The sequence below is a fragment of the Muscardinus avellanarius genome (assembly GCF_963383645.1).
Source record: "Muscardinus avellanarius genome assembly, chromosome: 4".
NCBI classification, from domain to species: Eukaryota; Metazoa; Chordata; class Mammalia; order Rodentia; family Gliridae; genus Muscardinus; species Muscardinus avellanarius.
In genome coordinates, this window is record NC_137789.1 from 619,329 (window position 1) to 639,792 (window position 20,464).

The 20,464-nt window shown below is 44.1% G+C and overlaps 1 protein-coding gene across 3 annotated transcripts in view; it reads right to left on the reverse strand.

The window, feature by feature from the left end:
- MROH1 (maestro heat like repeat family member 1) overlaps window positions 1–20,464 on the reverse strand; it is a gene marked incomplete at its 3' end in the record, with an annotated part of 84,094 nt that overhangs the window by 37,010 nt on the left and 26,620 nt on the right. For all 3 annotated transcript variants that reach the window (XM_080693628.1, XM_080693630.1, XM_080693629.1), the window contains exon 11: window positions 335–408. In XM_080693628.1, coding sequence (XP_080549754.1) covers window positions 335–408 — 74 coding nt within the window. The remainder of the gene's footprint in view (window positions 1–334; window positions 409–20,464) is intronic.

Genomic DNA, 20,464 nt, shown 5'->3' on the forward strand with positions numbered 1-20,464 from the left:
CTTGACTCTGCCCCATGCTGATTTAACCACCATCTTTTCCCTCTAATGAGCTAACTATGAGTTGAACACTGTCCTGAGTTCTCTGATTCCTTCTGGCTGAACACAAGGGTGGTACTAGGGACACCAGAACTTGTGACTGGTGCCAGCTGCGAGGTGGTCTTGGGGCCTGTGCCCAGTGCCACACCTGGTCACCTGTGTGAAGAGTACGATGTGGGAAGGTACTGGCCAGTCACTTGGTGTGCTAGCACCAGGGGCAAGGGAGAGCTTCCAGTCTTGCCTGGCTACTCTCCCTGCAGCTGCTCCAGGTAGAGCCCGGGCTGACCTGACAGCTTACCTTGGTGTTGGTGTCTAGAAGAGGAAGCCTCATGGCAGAGAGGATAAAGGGCTTCTTAACTTCCATTTGAACAGCTGCAAGAAACAAATGAGATGGCTCAGTCCCTGGAGCCAGACGAGCCGCCCACATTTACAGGGTCTGGTCTCCCCTGGCCTCCATGTGGGAGGAAGACGGCCTATGCTCACTGCTCTAGAGGGAACAAATGCGTTTCCCCCAAATAACATTATGTTGCCAACAAAGAGCTAACAGGTAACTGGGTGGGGTGGTACACATCCTAACCCTAGTACCTGGGAGACCGAGACAGGTAGATTACAAGTTTGAGGCCAGCCTCAGCAACTTAATAAGACCCTGTGTCTTTCTTTCTTTTTTTTTTTCTTTTCTTTTTTTTTTTTTTTTTTGGTGGTACTGGGGTTCCTGGAAGCCCTTCTACCTCCGGACTACACTCCCAGACCTATTTTTTATTTTTGGAAACAGGGTCTCTTAAGCCAGCGTGGCTGGCTTCGAACCTGCGCAATCCTCCTGTCTGCCTCCCAAGCGCGGGGATTACAAGCGTGTGCCACCATGCCCGGCATTAAGACCCTGTTTCAAAGTAAAAAATAGAATTGGGCTGGGGATGTAGCTTGGAGATGGAATGCCCCTGGGTTCAATCTCCAGAAAAATAAATAAATAAATGAAAGAAAGAAAGAAAGAAAGAAAGAAAGAAAGAAAGAAAGAAAGAAAGAAAAAAAAGGTGTAAGATTAATAAAGACAAAGGACATTGGGCACAGTATAGGTGCCCTCTGAGGCACTGTAGACAGTCCTGGAAGAAAGGTATTATCATGACTCCCAATTTCATAGACCAGGAACCTAAAACCACAGGAGCCTCGGAACCCACCCAGCTTATCCCAGAGCGGCAGGGAGAGGAGCTGGAGGCAAAGATTCAGGGAAGGACAAGCTTGGCCTGGCTCCTGTCCACATCATGGCCCCGCCCCATCACCCAGTCCCTAGTCCCACCTGTCCATCATAGCCCACAGCCACCCATCCCACCCATTCAGCACCCTCTCTATCATGGCGCAGTGCCTAGCAGGTACTGCAACAAAGCTTAATGAGAGTACTAATGGTAACAGTAAGTAACAGAAAAGAGATGTGCCCTTGGGGGTGGGGGTGGCTCAGTGGTACAATGCTTGCCTAGCATGTGCAAAGCCCTAGGTTTAATTCCCCTAAAACACACACACACGCACGCACACACGCACGCACGCACACACACACACACGCACCACACAAGCTCAGAAAACACATGCTAGACTTAACCTGAGACAAACTGCACAGCCTTAGAAAATACCATCTGGCTGAGACAGGAGGATCATGGTTCCTGGAAAGCCTCAGCAACTACTTAGTGAGGCCCTCCACAACTTAGTGAGGCCCTGTTTCAAAATAAAAAAATAGGGCAGGAGGTGTCACTCAGAGGTTGAATCCACCTGGGTTCCACCCAAGACCCATAAATAAAATAAAATAAAAATAAACCGGGCGTGGTGGCACACACTTGTAATCCCCGCGCTTGGGAGGTGGAGACAAGAGGATTGCATAGGTTTGAAGCCAGCCTTGTTGGCTTAAGAGACCGTTTTCAAATAAAAATATAAAATAGGTCTGGGACTGTAACCCGGAGGTAGAAGGGTTCCCAGGAACCCCAGTACCACCAAAAAATAAAAAAAAAAAAAAAATACCATCACTGGGCGTGTTGGCGCAACTTGCAATCCCAGCACTTGGGAGGCTGAGATAGGATCGCAGTTCGCAGACAGCCTCAGTTACTTAGTGAGGCCCTTTGCAACTCAGTGAGACCCTGTTTCAAAATAAAGAATAAAGCCGGGCGTGGTGGCGCACGCTTGTAATCCCCGCGCTTGAAAGGCTGAGACAGGAGGATTGCACAGGTTCAAAGCCAGCCTCAGCTACTTAGTGAGGCTTTCAGCAACTTAGTGAGACCCTGTTTCCAAATAAAATATAAAAATGGTCTGGGAGTATAGCCCGGAGGTAGAAAGCCTCTGGGTTCCACCCCTAATACCACCAAAAAAAAAAAAAAAAGAATAAAAATTAGGGCTGGGGGGTGTAGCTCAGAGGTAGAATGCCCCTGGGTACATCCCTAGTACTGCAAAATTTTTTTTAAAAAGATACCACTAAACATATTTCATGACCTCAGAGTTGACAAGATGGAAGGAAAAGAGGACAAACTACAATGATGGCACAGAGAATGTCAATGAGTCCTAAGGAAAGAGAGCAGGCCGGCGCGGCGGCGCAGCTTGTCACCCACATTTCGGAGGCTGAGACCAGAGGATAGGGGTTCACAGATGGCCTCAGCTATTAGTGAGGCCCTCTGCAACCTAGTGAGACCCTGTTTCAAATCTTTTTTTTTTTTTTTTTTGGTGGTACTGGGGTTCATGGAAGCCCTTCTACCACCGGGCTACACTCCCAGACCTATTTTTACATTTTTATTTGGAAACAGGGTCTCCTAAGCCAGCGCGCTTGGCTGGCTTCAAACCTGCGCGATCCTCCTGTCTCTGCCTCCCAAGTGCGGGGATTACAAGCGTGCGCCACCACGCCCGGCTCCTGTTTCAAAATTTAAAAAGGACTAAAAAAATAGGGCTGGGGGTGTAGTTCAGAAGTACAGTGTCCCTGGGTTCCATCCCCAATACCATAAAAAAAAAAAAGACAGAGCAATAGAAAAATGAGTAAAAGATGTGAGCAAATTCCAGCGCAATGCTGCTGGCCCCACTGCCACCAGGGAGACAGGGGATGACTCCCCGAGGAAGTCTGAGAAACTGGAGATAGCTCAGCATCATCTGAACTGAGCTCATGCACACCCAGGACTCAGCCAGCCACGTCTGTGGGTGGCAGCCAGGACACATCGCACTGAAGGAGACCAGTGTGGGTGCCAGGCCGTGGGGTTCATGACCACCAGCACAGCAGTGCAGTGGGTGCAGAAATGCCCCACTGGACAAAGAAGCAGAGCAGAAAGGAAGACAGAAAGAGGCAAAACTACGGAGGGACACAGAGATTCACAAAAAGGGTCGGCTACGGTAGTAAAGCATGGCCCTAAGAGCCAGTCAGCAACTTAGCAAGACCCTGTTCCAAAATAAAAAATAAATGCTGGGCGTGGTGGCACACGCTTGTAATCCCAGCATTCGGGAGGCTGAGGCCAGAGGTTCGTGGTTCACAGACGGCCTCAGCTACTTAGGCCCTCTGCAACTTAGTGAGACTCTGTTTCAAAATAAAGAATAATAAAAATAAATAGGGCAGGGGGTGCATCTTGGAGGTCGAATGACCCTGGACTCCATCCCCAGACCTGCAATAAATAAATAAATAAATAAATAAATAAATAAAGTAAAATAGGTCTGGGGGTGTAGCCCGGAGGTAGAAAGCCCCTGGATTCCACCCCCAGTATCATAAATAAATAAAGCCAGGAGTGGTGACACACAATTATAATCCCAGTACTTGGGAAGCTAAGGATTGTAATCCTTTTGGGAGGGTAACAGGTTCAAGGCCAGCCTCAGCAACTTGATGAGGCCTTCTATACTTAGTGAGACCCTATTTAAAAATAAAGAATAGCCGGGCGTGGCGGAGACAGGAGGATCGCGCAGGTTCAAAGCCAGCCTCGCTGGCTTAAGAGACCCTATTTCCAAATAAAATATAAAATAGGTCTGGGAGTGTAGCCCAGAGGTAGAAGGGCTTCCAGGAACCCCAGTACCACCAAAAAAATAAATAAATAAATAAATAAATAAATAAATAAATAAATAAATAAAAATAAAGAATAAAAAATAGGATGGCAGTGTAGCTCAGAGGAAAAATGCCCCTGGGTTTAATCTCTGGTAATGCAATAAGTAAATAAAGAAGAAAAAATAAGCCAGGTGGCCGGATGTGGTGGCACACACATATAATCCCCCCGCTTGGGAGGCAGAGACAGGAAGATCTTGCAGGTTTGAAGCCAGCCACACTGGCTTAAGAGACTCTGTTACCAAATACAAAGTATAAAATAGGTCTGGGGGTGTAGCCCGGAGGTATAAGGGTTTCCAGGAACCCCAGTACCACCAAAAAAAAAAAAAAAAAAAAAAAGCCAGGTGTGGTGGCACACACGTAACCCCAGTACTTGGGAAGTTGAGGCAGCAAGATCACAGACTCAATGCAGCCTCAGCACTTAGTGAGGCCTTCTGAAACTAGTGAGACCTTGTTTCAAAATAAAGAATAAAAATAGAGCCAAGGGTGTAGCTTGGAGGTAGAAATCCCCAGTATTGCAAAGAGAGAGAACGAGAGAGGGGAAGGAAGAGAAAGAAATCTTTTGGATATCTGAAAACAAAATAAACAGAGGCTGAAACAGGAAGATCACAGATTTGAGACTAGCCTCAAAAATTTAGCAAAATGCTATTTCAAAATAAAAAGAGAGCCGGGCGTGGTGGCGCACACTTGTCATCCCAGCATTTAGGAGGCTGAGACCTGAGGATCGCGGTTCGCGGACGGCCTCAGCTACTTACTGAGGCCCTATGCAACTCAGTGAGACCCAGTTTCAAAATAAAGAATGAAAAAATAGGACAGGGGGTGTATCTTGGAGGTCAAATGCCCCTGGGTTCCATCCCCAGACCCGCAAAATAAATAAATAAACAAATTAATAAATAAACAAAATAAGAGCCAGGTGTGATGGCACAGGTTTGAAATTCTCAGCATTTGGAAGGCGGAGACCAGAGGATCACAGTTCATGCACAGTGTCAGCCATTTAGCAAGGCCCTTTGCAACTCAGTGAAACCCTGTATTAAAAAAAATAAAAAGCTGGGCATGGTGGCGCACACTTGTAATCCCCATGCTTGAGAGGCAGAGACAGGAGGATCGCACAGGTTCGAAGCCAGCCTCGCTGGCTTAAGAGACCCTATTTCCAAATAAAATATAAAATAGGTCTGGGAGTGTAGCCCAGAGGGTAGAAGGGTTTCCAGTTACCCTAGTACCACCAAAAAATAAATAAATAAATAAAATAATAATAATAATAAATAAAAGTAAAAATAAATAAATAAATAAATAAATAAATAAATAAAAAGACTAAAAAATAGGATTGAGGTGTGGCTCTGCAGTACAGTGCCCCTGGATTCCATTCCCAGTACCACTAAATAAATAAATAAATAAATAAATAAATAAATAAATAAATAGGACTGGGGGTGTAGCTCAGAGGAAGAATGCCCCTGTAGCTGGGTGTGGTAGCCCACGCTTGACTCCCAGCATTTGGGAGGCTGAGACAGGAGGATCACAGTTCGCAGACAGCCTCAGCTACTACTTAGTGAGACACTTTGCAACTCAGTAAGACCCTGTTTCAAAAAAAAGAATTAAAAATAGGGCTGAGGGTGTAGCTCAGAGTAGAATACCCCTAGGTTCCATCCCCAGGGGAAAAAAAAAAAAAAAAAGAATGCCCGTTCAGTTCCTAGTACTAAACAAAAACAAAATCAACTCAGTAAGACCCTATCTCAAAATAAAAAATAAAAAACAGAAAACAGAAGCCGGGCGTGGTGGCACATGCTTATAATCCCAGTACTTGGGAGGCTGAGACAGGAGGATCATACAGGTTCAAAGACAGCTTCAGCTACTTACAAAGGTTCTCAGCAACTTAGTGAGACCCTGCTTCAAAATAAAACATAAGCTGGGCGTGCTGGCGCACGCTTGTAATCCCCCACTTATGAGGCTGATACAGGAGGATCGCACAGGTTCAAAGCCAGCCTCAGCTACTTAGTGAGGCTCTCAGCAACTTAGTGAGACCCTGTTTCCAAATAAAATATAAAACAGGTCTGGGAGTATAGCCCAGAGGTAGAAAACCCCTGGAATCCACCCCCAGTACCACCACACACACACACACACACACACACACACACACACACACACACACCAAAAAAAAAAAACATAAAAAATAGGTCGTGGGTATAGCCTGGAGATAAAGGCCCCTGGGTTCTATCCCCAGGACACAAAGAAGAAGCAGAAGCAGCAGAAGCAGAAGCAGCAGAAGATGATGATGATGACTAGACTCTCAGGAGACTTGTATGGCAATACTTTACACTGAATAGGGCTGCCAGATAAAAGAAGACACCCATTTCATCTAAGTGTCAGATATACAACAAAGAATTTATTTTTATTTTTGTGGTACTGGGGATGGAATCCAGGGGCATTCTACCGCCGAGCTACACCCCTAGCCCTATTTTTTATTCTTTATTTTGAAACAGGGTCTCACTGAGTTGCAAAAGGCCTCACTAAGTAGCTGAGGCTGGCTATGAATCACGATCCTCCTGCCTCCACCTCCTGAATGCTGGGATTACAAGTGTGCGCCACCATGCCGGCTTCAACAAAGATTTTTTTTTTTTTTTTTTTTTTTGGTGTTACTGGGGTTCCTGGAAGCCCTTCTACTTCTGGGCTACACCCCCAGACCTATTTTTACATTTTTTATTTGGAAACAGGGTCTCCTAAGCCAGCGCACGCAGCTGGCTTCGAACCTGCGCGATCCTCCTATCTCAGCCTCCCAAGCGCGGGGATTACAAGCGTGCGCCACCACGCCCGGCAACAAAGAATTTTTTAATACAAGAATGCCTTATGCATTTTTGGGGTACCCTGTTTGCTCCTGCCAAATCTGGCACCTCTAAGCCATAAGAGAATGGAATAAGATATCAGATACTTAGGAAAATAAGAGCCAAGAACTAGCAAAACTGAGCACCTACTCTAAAGGGCACAGCTAAGCTGAGATGGGATAGGGCCCGCATGCCCTTCTTGAGAACCAGCCTTGGACGGTAGGTCACTGCACGTGTGTGTATCCTGGCAAAATAAAACCAAAGGAGGGCGGGGAAGGACAAAACAGAGTGGCCACCACTCAGACCTCGCAGGAGCCACATGCGCTTGTAGAATGTGGGTATGGAGAGGCGCAGCCACAAGGTGCTGATATTTAGTCACCCTGTGGCCTCCCACATAGTCTAGTGCTGTGTGATGTGGGATGAGACAAGCAGTCACGGGGCATGGTGACTCATCAGCCTGAGAGCAAGGAAAGTCCAGGGGAAGAGAGAGCAGAGAGGAGCTTGTCACCTAAGCGAGACTGGACTATGGAGGGGCTGCCTAATGGGGACAGCTTCAGGTTTGCAACATGAAGGGCTCTGCAGATACAGGGTGGTAAAGCTGTGCAATAATATGAATGTGCTGTCATTGCACTGTGCAATTAAAAACTGTTAAAATGGAGCCAGGTGTGGCAGCGCACACCTGTAATCCCAGTACTTGGGAAACTGAAACAGGAGGACCACAGGTTCAAGAACAGCCTCAGCAACTTAGTGAGACTGTTTCAAAAAATAAAAGATAAGCTGGGCGTGGTGGCGCATGCTTGTAATCCCCACGCTTGGGAGGCTGAGACAGGAGGATCGTGCAGGTTTGAAGCCAGCCTCTGCTGGCTTAAGAGACCCTATTTCCAAATAAAAAGTATAAAATAGGTCTGGGAGTGTAGCCCGGAGGTAGAAGACCCCTGGGTTCCATCCCCAGTACCACCAAAAATAAAAAACAAATAAACCGGGCATGGGGGTGCACGCTTGTAATCCCAGCATTCGGGAGGCTGAGACAGGAGGACCGCAGTTCGTGGACAGCCTCAGCTACTCAGTGAGGATCTCTGCAACTTAGTGAGACCCTGTTTCAAAATAAAGAATAAAGGGACTTCCGGGAAGATGGCGACGGAGAAAAGCGGCACTTACGAGTCCCACTAACAATCGATCTCTATTACCACAAAAACAACGCCTTTCAGAGCCAGAAAACACCATCAGCAAAGAAATAAAAACTGTAAATACAAGGGACAGAGAAAAAGAGGGCTGGAAAAATGAGACAACAGAAAGAAACCAGCCCACAGTGCCGTGGCCGCCACAGCGCAGAGCAGCCAGAGCCACGGCACAGAGCAGCGCGGGCTACATCTTCCCTCAGAGCACCAGGCTCCAGAGAGGAGGGAGACTCAGAACGGAGCTCAAATCCAGAGAGGAGGTACGCCGGCATCGAGGCCTAGGACGCAGCAGCGCCTCACTGCCGGCGGCAGCGGCGAGTTCACCGGACAGCTCCAGACCAATGCACTCAACCAGCCACTAGGCGCCAGAGAGGAGGGGTAGACAGCGAGCTGAGGTGAGCAGCTGCTGAACAGCCGGGTGGCAGTCAGCAGTTTTTTTGGTGCAAGGAGCGTCTAAAGCTCCCAAGGGCCGGGTTCAGCACACCCCGCAGGGACTCAGTGGAGCTCAAAACCAGAGAAGAACTACACCAACCTGATGGCCGAGGATGCGGCAGCAGCACCTTACTGCCAGTGGCAGCAGCGAGTTCACCGGATGGCTCAGGACCAACGCACTCAACCAGCCACCAGGCTCCAGAGAGGAGGGGTGGACAGCGAGCCGAGGTGAGCAGTTGCTGAACAGCCGGGCAGCAGTCAGCAGTTTTTTCGGCGCAGGTAACATCTAAAGCTCCCAAGGGCCGGGTTCAGCACACCTGGCAGGGACTCAGAGTGGAGCTCAAAACCAGAGAAGAAATATACCAGCCTCACGGCCGAGGGCGTGACAGTGGTGCCATATTACCAGCGGTGGCAGCTGCGAATTCACCGAGTCCACTACAGCTCTATCAGCGCACTCAACAACCGTGAGTCAAATTGCGGCCCCTAGGGGAGAAATCCCAGTACTGCACTCCCAGGGACTTGCACAGATAGTCTCTCTGGATCGGAGACTTTAGCAGTCCAACCCAGTGGGGGAGTGGTGGTGGCAGAGATATCACACCATAGTCACAACTCCCTGCTGGAGAATGCCCAACCTGGTACCCCCCCAAGATCTAAGCAGCCTCGATTGACTTCCTGGGTCTGAGACTTTGCGATACAACTCAGTAAAGGAGTAGTGGTGACTGAGATACCACAGACTCGAGATCCAGAGCACCTTAAGTGAACTCGTAGTGACCCAGGGAAGAACCCAGAGAAGGCACAAACTTCCTAAATCATGGGAAAGAGAAATAACAATGGAGCAGTGAATGCCCACAACGCCACAACATCAGAACCTGATAACACAGAAATCCAGAGATCTCTAGAAGATCAAATCAGGAATATAACTTTAGAAATAATAGAGGACTTTCGAAAAAAATTAAGAGAGAGTCAAAAAGAGATAAAGGATGTAATCATTGAAATAAAGGCCTCAATTCAAAGTATAAACAACAGATTAGACCACATGGAGAATAGAATCTCACTTCTTGAAGATGATCACTCCAAAAATGAACGCATAGTTACTTTTTTTTTTTTTTTTTTTTTTTGGTGGTACTAGGGGTGGAACCCAGAGGTTTTCTACCTCCAGGCTATAATCGCAGACCTTTTTCGGAAACAGAGTCTCACTAGGTTGCTGAAAGCCTCACTAAGTAGCTGAGGCTGACTTCGAACCCATGTGATCCTCCTGTCTCAGCCTCCCAAGTGCAGGGATTACAAGCGTGCGCCACCACGCCCGGCATGAACACATAGTTTCTAATTTGGAAAAAAAATTCGACAGCAGGAATCTGACATTGAAGAAATATGGGCCCATTTTAAGAGAGCTAACCTAAGAATAACTGGAATAGAGAAGGGAAAAGAAGGTGAAACCAAAGGGATCAATAATCTCTTCAAGGAAGTAATAGCAGAAAATTTTCCAAACATAAAGCAAGAGGTCAATACACAGGTCCAGGAAACTTATAGAACTCCCTTTAGACAGGATCAGAGAAGAGGATCCCCACGCCACATAATTGTCAAAATGACCAATGTGGATGCCAAGCAGAGAATCTTAAAGGCAACAAAAACAAAAGGCCACGTGACATTCCGAGGCAAACCAATTAGAATCACTCCAGACTTCCCAATCCAAGTCATGAGAGCCAGAAGGGCTTGGAGTAACATATTCTAAACTCTGAAAGAAAACAACTTCCAGCCAAAAATTTCCTACCCAGCAAAACTTTCTATCAAATTAGATGGGGAAATAAGAAGCTTCCATGACAAACAGAAACTGAAGGAATTTATGTCTTCAAAACCAGTGCTAGAGAAAATACTCAAGGAGATTAAATTCAAAGAGGAAATGGGTAATACACGCCAGAACCAAAGAAACAAGAATTCCCATCCAGCAGACAACTAAGCAAAGAAGAATAAACAGTATCTCAAACAGAAATAAGATCTTAACATGTTGGGAATTAAAAATTATCTCTCTATAATCACACTGAATGTAAACAGCCTCAACTCCCCAATAAAGAGACATAAAGAGCTGGGCGTGGTGGCGCACACTTGTAATCCCCGTGCTTGGGAGGCGGAGACAGGAGGATCGCGCTGGTTCGGAGCCAGCCTCGCTGGCTTAAGAGACTCTGTTTCCACATAAAAATGTTAAAAAATCGGTCTGAGAGTGTAGCCCGTGGGAGTGTATACCGGAGGTAGAAGGGCTTCCAGGAACCCCAGTACCACCAAAAAAAAAAAAAAAAAAAGACATAAAGTGGCAAAATGGATTAAAAGCCAGAATCCATCCATCTGCTGCTTACAAGAAACACACCTAATAAGTAAAGATAGGAACAAACTCAAGGTAAAGGGCTGGAGCAAGGTAATCCATGCTAATGGTACTAGAAGACAAGCAGGAGTAGCAACTATGATATCAGACAAGTTAGACTTCAAACCCAAACTTATTAGAAGAGACAAAGAAGGTCACATTTTTCTGGTAAAAGGAATAATCCAGCAAGAGGAAATAACAATAATCAACATCTATGCCCCAAACATATGGGCAGCTACTTTCATAAATCAAACTCTTTGTGACATGAAGTCACACATAAATCCCAACACAATAATACTGGGAGACTTCAACACACCTCTCACAATACTAGACCAATCTTCCAGACAAAGGGTCAGTAAAGATGCCTCAGAACTAAAGAACACCATTAACCAAATGGGCCTGTTGGACACATATAGAATATTTCACCCAACTACAGCGGAGTTTACATTTTTCTCAGCTGCTCACGAAACATTCTCCAAAATAGATCACATCCTGGGACACAAAATGAGCACTAGCAAATTTAAAAAATGTTACATACTTCCCTGTGTCATTTCAGACCAAAATGGAATGAAACTAGAAATCAACTATAAGAAGACCCAGAGAAACAACATAAACATGTGGAGACTGAACACCACACTTCTGAATGAAGAATGGGTCATAGAAGATGTAAGAGGTGAAATCAAGAAATTTCTAGAAACAAATGAAAATAAAGATACAACATATCAAAATCTCTGGGACACTTTGAAGGCAGTATTAAGAGGAAAATTTATAGCACTGAGTGCTCACATAAGAAAAACAGAAACTCTTCAAATAAATAGCTTAATGACACACCTCAAAGCCCTTGAAAAGCAGGAACAATTGAACCCCAAAGCCAGCAGAAGATGGGAAATTATTAAAATTAGAGCAGAAATTAATGAAATAGAGAATAAAAAAACAATACAGAAAATCAACAACCAAAAGCTGGTTTCTTGAAAAAATTAACAATATTGATAAACCACTAGCCAACCTAACTAAAAAAAAGAGAGAATCAACCCAAATTATGAAGGTAAGAAATGAAAAAGGAGACATTACTACTGACAGTGTAGAAATCCAGAGGATTATCAGAAACTACTTTGAAAAACTATACTCCAAAAAAATGGAAAATCTGGAGGAAATCGACAACTTCCTAGATAAATACAACCTTCCTAAACTGAGTCAAGAAGATATAGAACACTTAAACCAACCAATAACAATCAAAGAGATTGAAACAACAATAAAGAGTTTACCATCAAAGAAAAGCCCAGGACCAGATGGTTTCCCAAGTGAATTCTATAAAACCTTTATAGAAAAGCTAACCCCAATACTACTCAAACTATTTCACGAAATAGAAAAAACCGGGACTCTCCCATATACATTCTATGAAGCCAACATCACACTAATACCCAAACCGAATAAAGACAGTTCAAGGAAGGAAAACTACAGGCCTATATCTCTGATGAACTTGGATGCAAAACTATTAAACAAAATACTAGCAACACGCATTCAAAACCACATCGAGAAAATCATACACCATGACCAGGTAGGGTTCATCCCAGGGATGCAAGGATGGTTCAATATACGAAAATCAATCCATGTAATTCAGCATATAAACAGAATCAAAGACAAAAATCACATGATCATCTTAATAGATGGTAAAAAAGCATTTGATAAAATTCAACATCCATTTATGATAAAAACACTGCAGAGAATTGGAATAGAAGGAACATATCTCAACATTATTAAGGCAATCTACAATAAACCCACTTCCAGCATCATATTAAATGGGGAAAAACTTCAAGAATTCCCCCTAAAAACTGGAACGAGACAAGGATGTCCATTATCACCACTTCTCTTCAATATAGTACTAGAGACTCTAGCCAGAGCAATATGGCAAGAAAAGGAAATCAAAGGAATACAAATAGGAAAAGAAGAACTCAAGCTTTCACTATTTGCAGATGACATGATACTATATTTAGAAAACCCAACAAACTCAACCAAAAGGCTTATAGAACTGATCAACAAATTCAGCAAAGTATCTGGATACAAAATCAATCTTAAAAAATCAGAAGCTTTCCTGTACACCAACCATAAATCCACTGAAAAAGAAATTCAGAAAACACTTCCACTCAGGATCTCCCACAAAAAAATAAAATACCTAGGATTAAACTTGACCAAGGAGGTAAAAGATCTCTACAAAGAAAATTATAAAACACTAAAAAAAGAAATCGAAGAAGATCTTAGAAGATGGAAGGACCTTCCATGTTCATGGATTGTCAGAATAAATATCATTAAAATGGCCATCCTCCCAAAAGTGATCTACAGATTTAACACAATGCCCATTAAACTACCAAGATCATTCCTCACAGACATAGAAAAATCAGTCCTTAAATTTATCTGGAATAACAAAAAGCCCAGAATAGCCAAGGTAGTTCTCAGCAACAAAAACCAGCAACAAAAACCACGCAGGAGGAATCACAATACCTGACTTTAAACTATACTACAAAGCCACTGTAATAAAATAGCATGGTACTGGCAAAAGAACAGATATATAGACCAATGGAGCAGAATAGAAGACCCAGAAACAAGCCCACACACTTTCAGCCAATTGATTTTTGACAAAGGGGCCAAAAACATACACTGGAAAAAAGATAGCCTCTTCAACAAACGGTGTTGGCAAAACTGGTTAACCATATGCAGAAAATTGGAAATTAATCCCACTTTTTTACCCTGTACAAAAGTCAACTCACGATGGATCAAAGACTTGGAAATTAAACCAGAGACCTTGAAGCTCCTTGAAGAGGGCATAGGTCCAACACTACAACACATAGGCACAAACATTTCCTCAACAAGACCCCAAAGGCACAACAAATTAAAAGGAGAATCAATACATGGGATTGCATGAAACTGAAGAGCTTCTGCTCAGCAAAGGAAACTATCAAGAACCTCAATCGAGAGCCAACAGAATGGGAGAAGATTTTTGCCACCTACCCCTCCAATAGAGGACTAATATCTAGAATATACAGAGAACTCAAGAAACTCAACACTAAGAAAACAAAGCATCCAATAACAAAATGGGCAAATGAACTAAATAGACACTTCACAAAAGAAGAAATTCAAATGGCCAATAAATGCATGAAAAAATGCTCAACATCACTGGCAATCAGAGAGATGCAAATCAAAACTACCCTGAGATTCCACCTAACTCCAACTAGAATGGCAATCATTCAAAACACAAACAACAACAGATGCTGGCGAGGACATGGAGACGTGGGAACTCTAAGACATTGTTGGTGGGATTGCAAATTAGTGCAACCACTTTGGAAAACAGTATGGAGAATCCTCAGAAGAATGGGAACAAATCTACCATTTGATCCAGCAATACCACTTCTGGGTATCTACCCAAAGGAAAGGAAACCAAACTACCAAACTAATGCATGTGTATCTATGTTCACAGCTGCACAATTCACCATAGCCAAACTATGAAACCAGCCAAGATGTCCATCAACAGATGAATGGATTACAAAACTGTGGGATATGTACACAATGGAATTTTACTCAGCCATGAAAAAAACTCAATTACATCATTTTCAGGGAAATGGATGGAACTGGAGGACATTATGCTAAGCGAGATTAGTCAGTCACAAAAAATAAGAAATCAGATGCTTTCCCTAATATGTGAGAGTTAGGGAGAAATGGGTCATAGGAGGAACTCTTGAAAGAGGAAATCCTATAGAGGAGCAAACAAGACAACCTAAAGGAGGAGAAAGGAGGGGGGGAAGAAGAAAATCTCTAAAACACACAATGTACTTAAACATATTGAAGTCAATCACTAAGCCAAGCAGGAAAAGAAGGGATGGGGAGGGAATGGGGTGGGAATTGGGTAGGAGTTAAATCAGCGATGAGTACATGTTTGTATACACAAGTTTTTTACCCCAATAGGATGTTTGAATATAATGCACCAACAAAAAAAAATTTAAAAGGTAAAAATAAATAAATAAATAAATAATGATATATAAATAAAAACATAAAATAAAAAATAAAGAATAAAAAATAGGGTAGGAGGTATAGCTCGGAAGTCAAATGCCCCTGGGTTCAATCCTCAGACCCTCAAAATAAATAAATAAACAAACAAACCATAGAGCTGGGTGCGGTGGCACACACTTGTAATCCCAGGAGACTAGAGGATCACGGTTCACGGACAGCTTCAGCTACTTAGCAAGGCTCTTCGCAACTCAGTGAGACCGTGTTTCAAAAATAAAAAAAAGAGCTGGGCATGGTGGTGCACACTTGTAATCCCAGCATTCCGGAGGTGGAACCTGGAAGATCATGGTTTAAGGACAGCCTCAGCTACTACTTAGTGAGGCCCTGTGCAACTCAGTGAAACCGTTTCAAAATAAAGCATAGAGCCGGGCATGGTGGCACATGCTTGTAATCCCTCCACTTGGGAGGCTGAGACAGGAGAATTACACAGGTTCAAAGCCAGCCTCATCTACTTAGTAAGGCTCTCAGAAACTTAGTGAGACCCTGTTTCCAAATGAAGTATAAAATAGGTCTGGGAGTATAGCCTGGAGGTAGAAAGCCCCTGGATTCCACCCCCAGTGCCACCAAATAAATAAATAAATAAATAAATAAAGCATAAAAAATAGGGCTGTGGGTGTAGCTCAGAGGTAGAATGCTCCTGGGTTCCATCCCTGATAAAAAAATAAATAAATAAATAAATAAACAAACAAACTACAAATTAGGGCTGGGGGTGTAGCTCAGAGGTAAAATGTCCCTGGGTTCCTTCCCCAGTACCACAAAAAATTTTTTTATTTAACAATTTAAAAAATAAAAAAAGACTAAACAATAGAGCTAGGGGTGTAGCTCAGAGGTACAATGCCCCTAGGTTCCAACCCCAATACCGCAAAATAAATAAATTAATTAATTAATTAAAATAAAATAAAATATAAGCTAGCCAGACATGGTGGCACATGCCTGTAATCCAGTACTTGGCAGGCTGAGACAGGATTACGGGTTCGAGGATAACATCAGCAACATAGTGAGGCTCTCAGCAACCTAGCAAGACCTGTTTTCAAATAAGAAATAAAATAAGACTGGGGGTGTAGCTCAAAGGTAGAATGTTTATGGGTTCAATCCCCATAGGGCTAGGGATGTGTAGTTCAGAAGTAGAATGCCCCTGGGTTCAATTCCCAGTACTAAAAAAATAAATAAATGAATAAATAAATCAATAAATAGGGCTGAGGGTATAGCTCAGAGGTAGAATGTCCTTAGGTTAAATATCCAGTACCATAAAATAAAGAAAAAATGGAATATAGGTTAAAGGTAAAGTGACTTCTAGAAAGCACAACTGCAATTTAAGAATTAGTACAGAGCCAGGTAGATGGCACATGCCTGTAATCCAGGTACCTGACAGGATGAGAGAGATCACAAGTTCAAAGCCAGCCTCAGCAACTTAATAAGGCCCTCAGCAAATCTGTGAGACCCTGCTTCCAAATTAAAAAAAAAAAAATAGGGATGGGGGTATATCTCAGAGGTAGACTGCCCCCAGTTTCAATCCCTAGCAACATAAAAATAATAAATAAAAATAAAAAGGTCTGATGTGCAGCTCTGAGGTAGAATGGGGTTTAATCCCTAGTACAGCACACACAAAAGAGTACAGCATGGTTAGTTTACATGTGAACTTCCCAATAAGAAGAGCATGACTCGCCAGGCGTGGTGGACACGCTTGTAATCCCCGCACTTGGGAGGTGGAGACAGGAGGATCAAGCAGGTTCGAAGCCAGCCTCGCTGGCTTAAGAGACCCTGTTTCCAAATAAAATATAAAATAGGTCTGGGAGTGTAGCCAGGGTTCCATCCCCAGTACCACCCAAAAAAAAAAAAAAAAAAGAGTATGTCTGATACCATTGAAAATTCCCTTTCTGATATCCAGACAAGGTACCTGTCTATCTCACCCTCTCATTCTAATGCCACATAGCTCACAGGGCTTCCAACAGCTGCAGAATGACACAAAACACTGGTCCAGCAAGTGCTCGCCCTGTCCAGCTGCACAATATCCTCTGCCTTTAAAGTTCCCTCCCCTAGCTGGGTGTGGTACACACGCTTGTAATCCCAACGCTTGGGAGGCTGAGACAGGAGGATCGCAGTTTGCAGAAAGCCTAGCTACTTAGTGAGGACCTTTGCAACCCTGTTAGACCCTGTTTCAAAATAAAGAATAAAGAGGGCTGGGGTGTGGTTCAGAGGTAGAATACCCCTGGGTTCCATCTCCAGGACCACACACACAAAAAATTCCCTTCTCACAGATCACAGAGCACACCCAAAGTAGCAGGATCTCGGCATCTGTATGAGCAGAGGGCAGTGTCCTACAGCACCTTCCCTGACATGCTGGGACAGTCTGGACCAGGGTACTGGCTGCCCCCTGCCCTCCCATAACTCCGCAGGCCACCCCACATCTAGTCATTGTTTGCATCCCAGCACTGAGAAGAAAGCTAACTTCACAGGACAGAGGTCAGCACACTCGCTTTGTAATAGCCAGACAGAAAATATTTTAGGCTCTGTGGGATGCAAGTCATCTCTGTCACATACAGTCGTGTGTGTGTGTGTTCATGCGTGTGTGCACACGCACATGCTAGAGTTGAACTCAGGAGTATTCTACCAGAACTACACTCCCAGCCCTTTTTATTTTTTAAATTTAAAATTTTTTTTTGGCGGTACTGGGGATGGAACCCAGGGGCATTCTACCTCCAGCTATACCCCCAGCCCTATTTTTTATTCTTTGTTTTGATACAGGGCCTCACTAAGTAGCTGAGGCTGTCTGTGAACCGTGAACCTCCTGTCTTAGCCTCCCAAGTACTGGGATTAAAAGTGTGCGCCACCACATCCAGCTCCTTTTTTGTATTAACACAAGGTCTTACTAGAGCCAGGTGTGGTGGCACACGCTTGTAATCCCAGCGCTTGGGAGGCTAAGATAGGAGGATCACACAGGTTTGAAGCCAGCCTCAGCTACAAATCCTGTTTCCAAATAAAACAGAAAATAGGTCTGGAGGTAGAAACCCTCTGGGTTCCATCTCTAGCACCAAAAAAAAAAAAATTGCTCAAACTGGCCTCTATTATTATTATTATTATTATTATTATTATTATTATTATTATTATTTATTCTCCTCCTCCTCCTTCTCCTTCTTCTTCTTTTTTTTTTTTTTTTTTTTTTTTTTTTTGGTGGTACTAGGAATGGAACCCAGGGGCCTTCTACCTCTGGGCTACACTCCCAGACCTATTTTATATTTTTTATTTGGAAACAGGGTCTCTTAAACCAGCTGAGGTTGGCTTCAAACCTGTGCAATCCTCCTGTCTCAGCCTCCCAAGCATGGGGATTCCTCTTCTTTTCTTAAAGTGGCTTGGCAAGGGAGTTTACTTCTTACAAAATGAGATCCTGCCACCTATAAAGTTAGGTAAGAGCCGGGCGTGGTGGCGCATGCTTGTAATCCCAGCATTTGGGAGACTGAGACTGGAGGATCATGGTTCGTGGACAGCCTCAGCTACTTAGTGAGCCCTCCACAACTTAGTGAGACCCTGTTTCAAAGTTAAGAATAAAAAAGAGTGCAGGGGTGTAGCTCAGAGATAGAATGCCCCTGGGTTCCATCCCCAGACCTGCAAAGAAAAAAAAAAAAAAAGTTAGGTAGGCAAGAACAATGTGGTGGAAAACTGATGGGTATTTTATTTTCAGTGTGAGGCTCCTGTGTTGTGCTCCAACTGGTGGGAGTGTAGCTGCACAATCTGTATGCCACTGTCGGAAGGGGATGCCAGGGGGAGGGAATGGCACGGGTGATTCCGGAAATCTATATAGGGTTGTATCAACTGGATGAAATAATCTATGTTTGGCATCGTTCCTGGTACACAAATATGCACTCAGGAACACAGAATTGGCTAGGTCCTTGGCTTCCGTGGCAGAAAAGAACTTCAGCATATGCCAGTCAGAGACAAAGACAGGTTTATTTAAAAAAGTGGGGGATACACATTCAAGGGAGAATGTAGGTCATCTCAAGAGGAAGAGAGTTGGCCTCAAACTTTCAATCCTCCAGTGTAGCTGGGATTACAGGCATGTGTCACTGCAACCAGCTGGGGTTCCTGGAAGCCCTTCTACCTCTGGGCTACATTCCCAGACCTATTTTATATTTTTATTTGGAAACAGGGTCTTTTAAGCCAGCAAGGCTGGCTTCGAACCTGCGCAATCCTCCTGTCTCCGTCTCCCAAGAGTGGGGATTACAAGCGTGCGCCACCATGCCCAGCTTGTTTTTTTTTTTTTTTTTTTGTGGTACTGAAGATTAAACCCAGGGGCATATTACCTCTGAGCTACATCCCCAGCCCAATTTTATTCTTTACTTTGAAACAGGGTCTCACTAAGCTGCGGAGGGCCTCACAAAGTAGCTGAGGCTGGCTGTGAACCCAGATCCTTCTTTCTCAGCCTCCCAAGTAATGGAATTGTGAGCTGTGTGTCACCACACCTGGCTTCTTTTTTTTTTTTAAACAGAGCAGAGTTTCACTAAGTTGCCGAGGCTGGCTTTAAACCTGTGATCAGCATCCCAGGTACTGGGAGTGTAGGTGTGCACCACCACACCCTGCTTAGTTGGCTTTATATAACCCATGAAAATGTAACAATCGAGCCAGCGCAACGCTCACCCTTGTAATCCCAGCAATTGGGAGGCTGAGACAGGAGGATTGTGTAAATTGGAAGCCAGTCTCAGCTGCTTAGTGAGGCTCTCAGCAACTTAGACCCTGTTTCCAAATAAAATATAAAATAGTTCTGGGAGTGTAGCCTAAAGGTACCACACACACAAAAAAGTAACAATCGCCAGGCGGGATAGCACATGCTTGTAATCCCAGCATTTGGGAGGCTGAGACCGGAAGATCGCAGTTCTGCAGTTTGTGGACAGCCTCAGCTACTTAGTGAGGCCCTCTGCAACTCAGTGAGACTGTGTTTCAAAATAAAGAATAAAAAATAGGACTGGGGGTGTAGCTCAGACATAGAATGCTCCTGGGTTCCATCCTTAGTACCACCGGGGGGGGGGGGGAAAAATTATAATCATTAGCTTGTAGGCTGTAGGCCTAATGAGGCCCAGTCACAGTTTTGGACATCTATAAGAGGATATGAACACAATTGACTAAAAAACATAAAACCCACATGTAATAACATAATTACTTTCTTCAAGCTTATTGCTGACAGTTAAATTAGCTATAAAAGCAAGAAATCAAGCCAGGTGTGGTGGCACACGCTTGTAATCCCACCAGCATTTGGGAGGCTGAGACAGGATTGCTGTTCGCAGCCAGCCTTAGCTACTTAGTATATATATGGCTTTCAAAATACAAAGGTGGAAATTGTGTGTGTGTGGGGGGGGGTACTGGGGATGAAACCCAAGGACCTTCTACCTCCAGGCTACACTCCCAGACCTATTTTATATTTTATTTGGAAACAGGGTCTCTTAAACCATCTGAGGCTGGCTTCGAACCTGCGCAATCCTCCTGTCTCAGGCTCCTAAGCACAGGGGATTACAAGTGTGTACCACCACACCCAGCTAAAAGGTGGGAAATATTT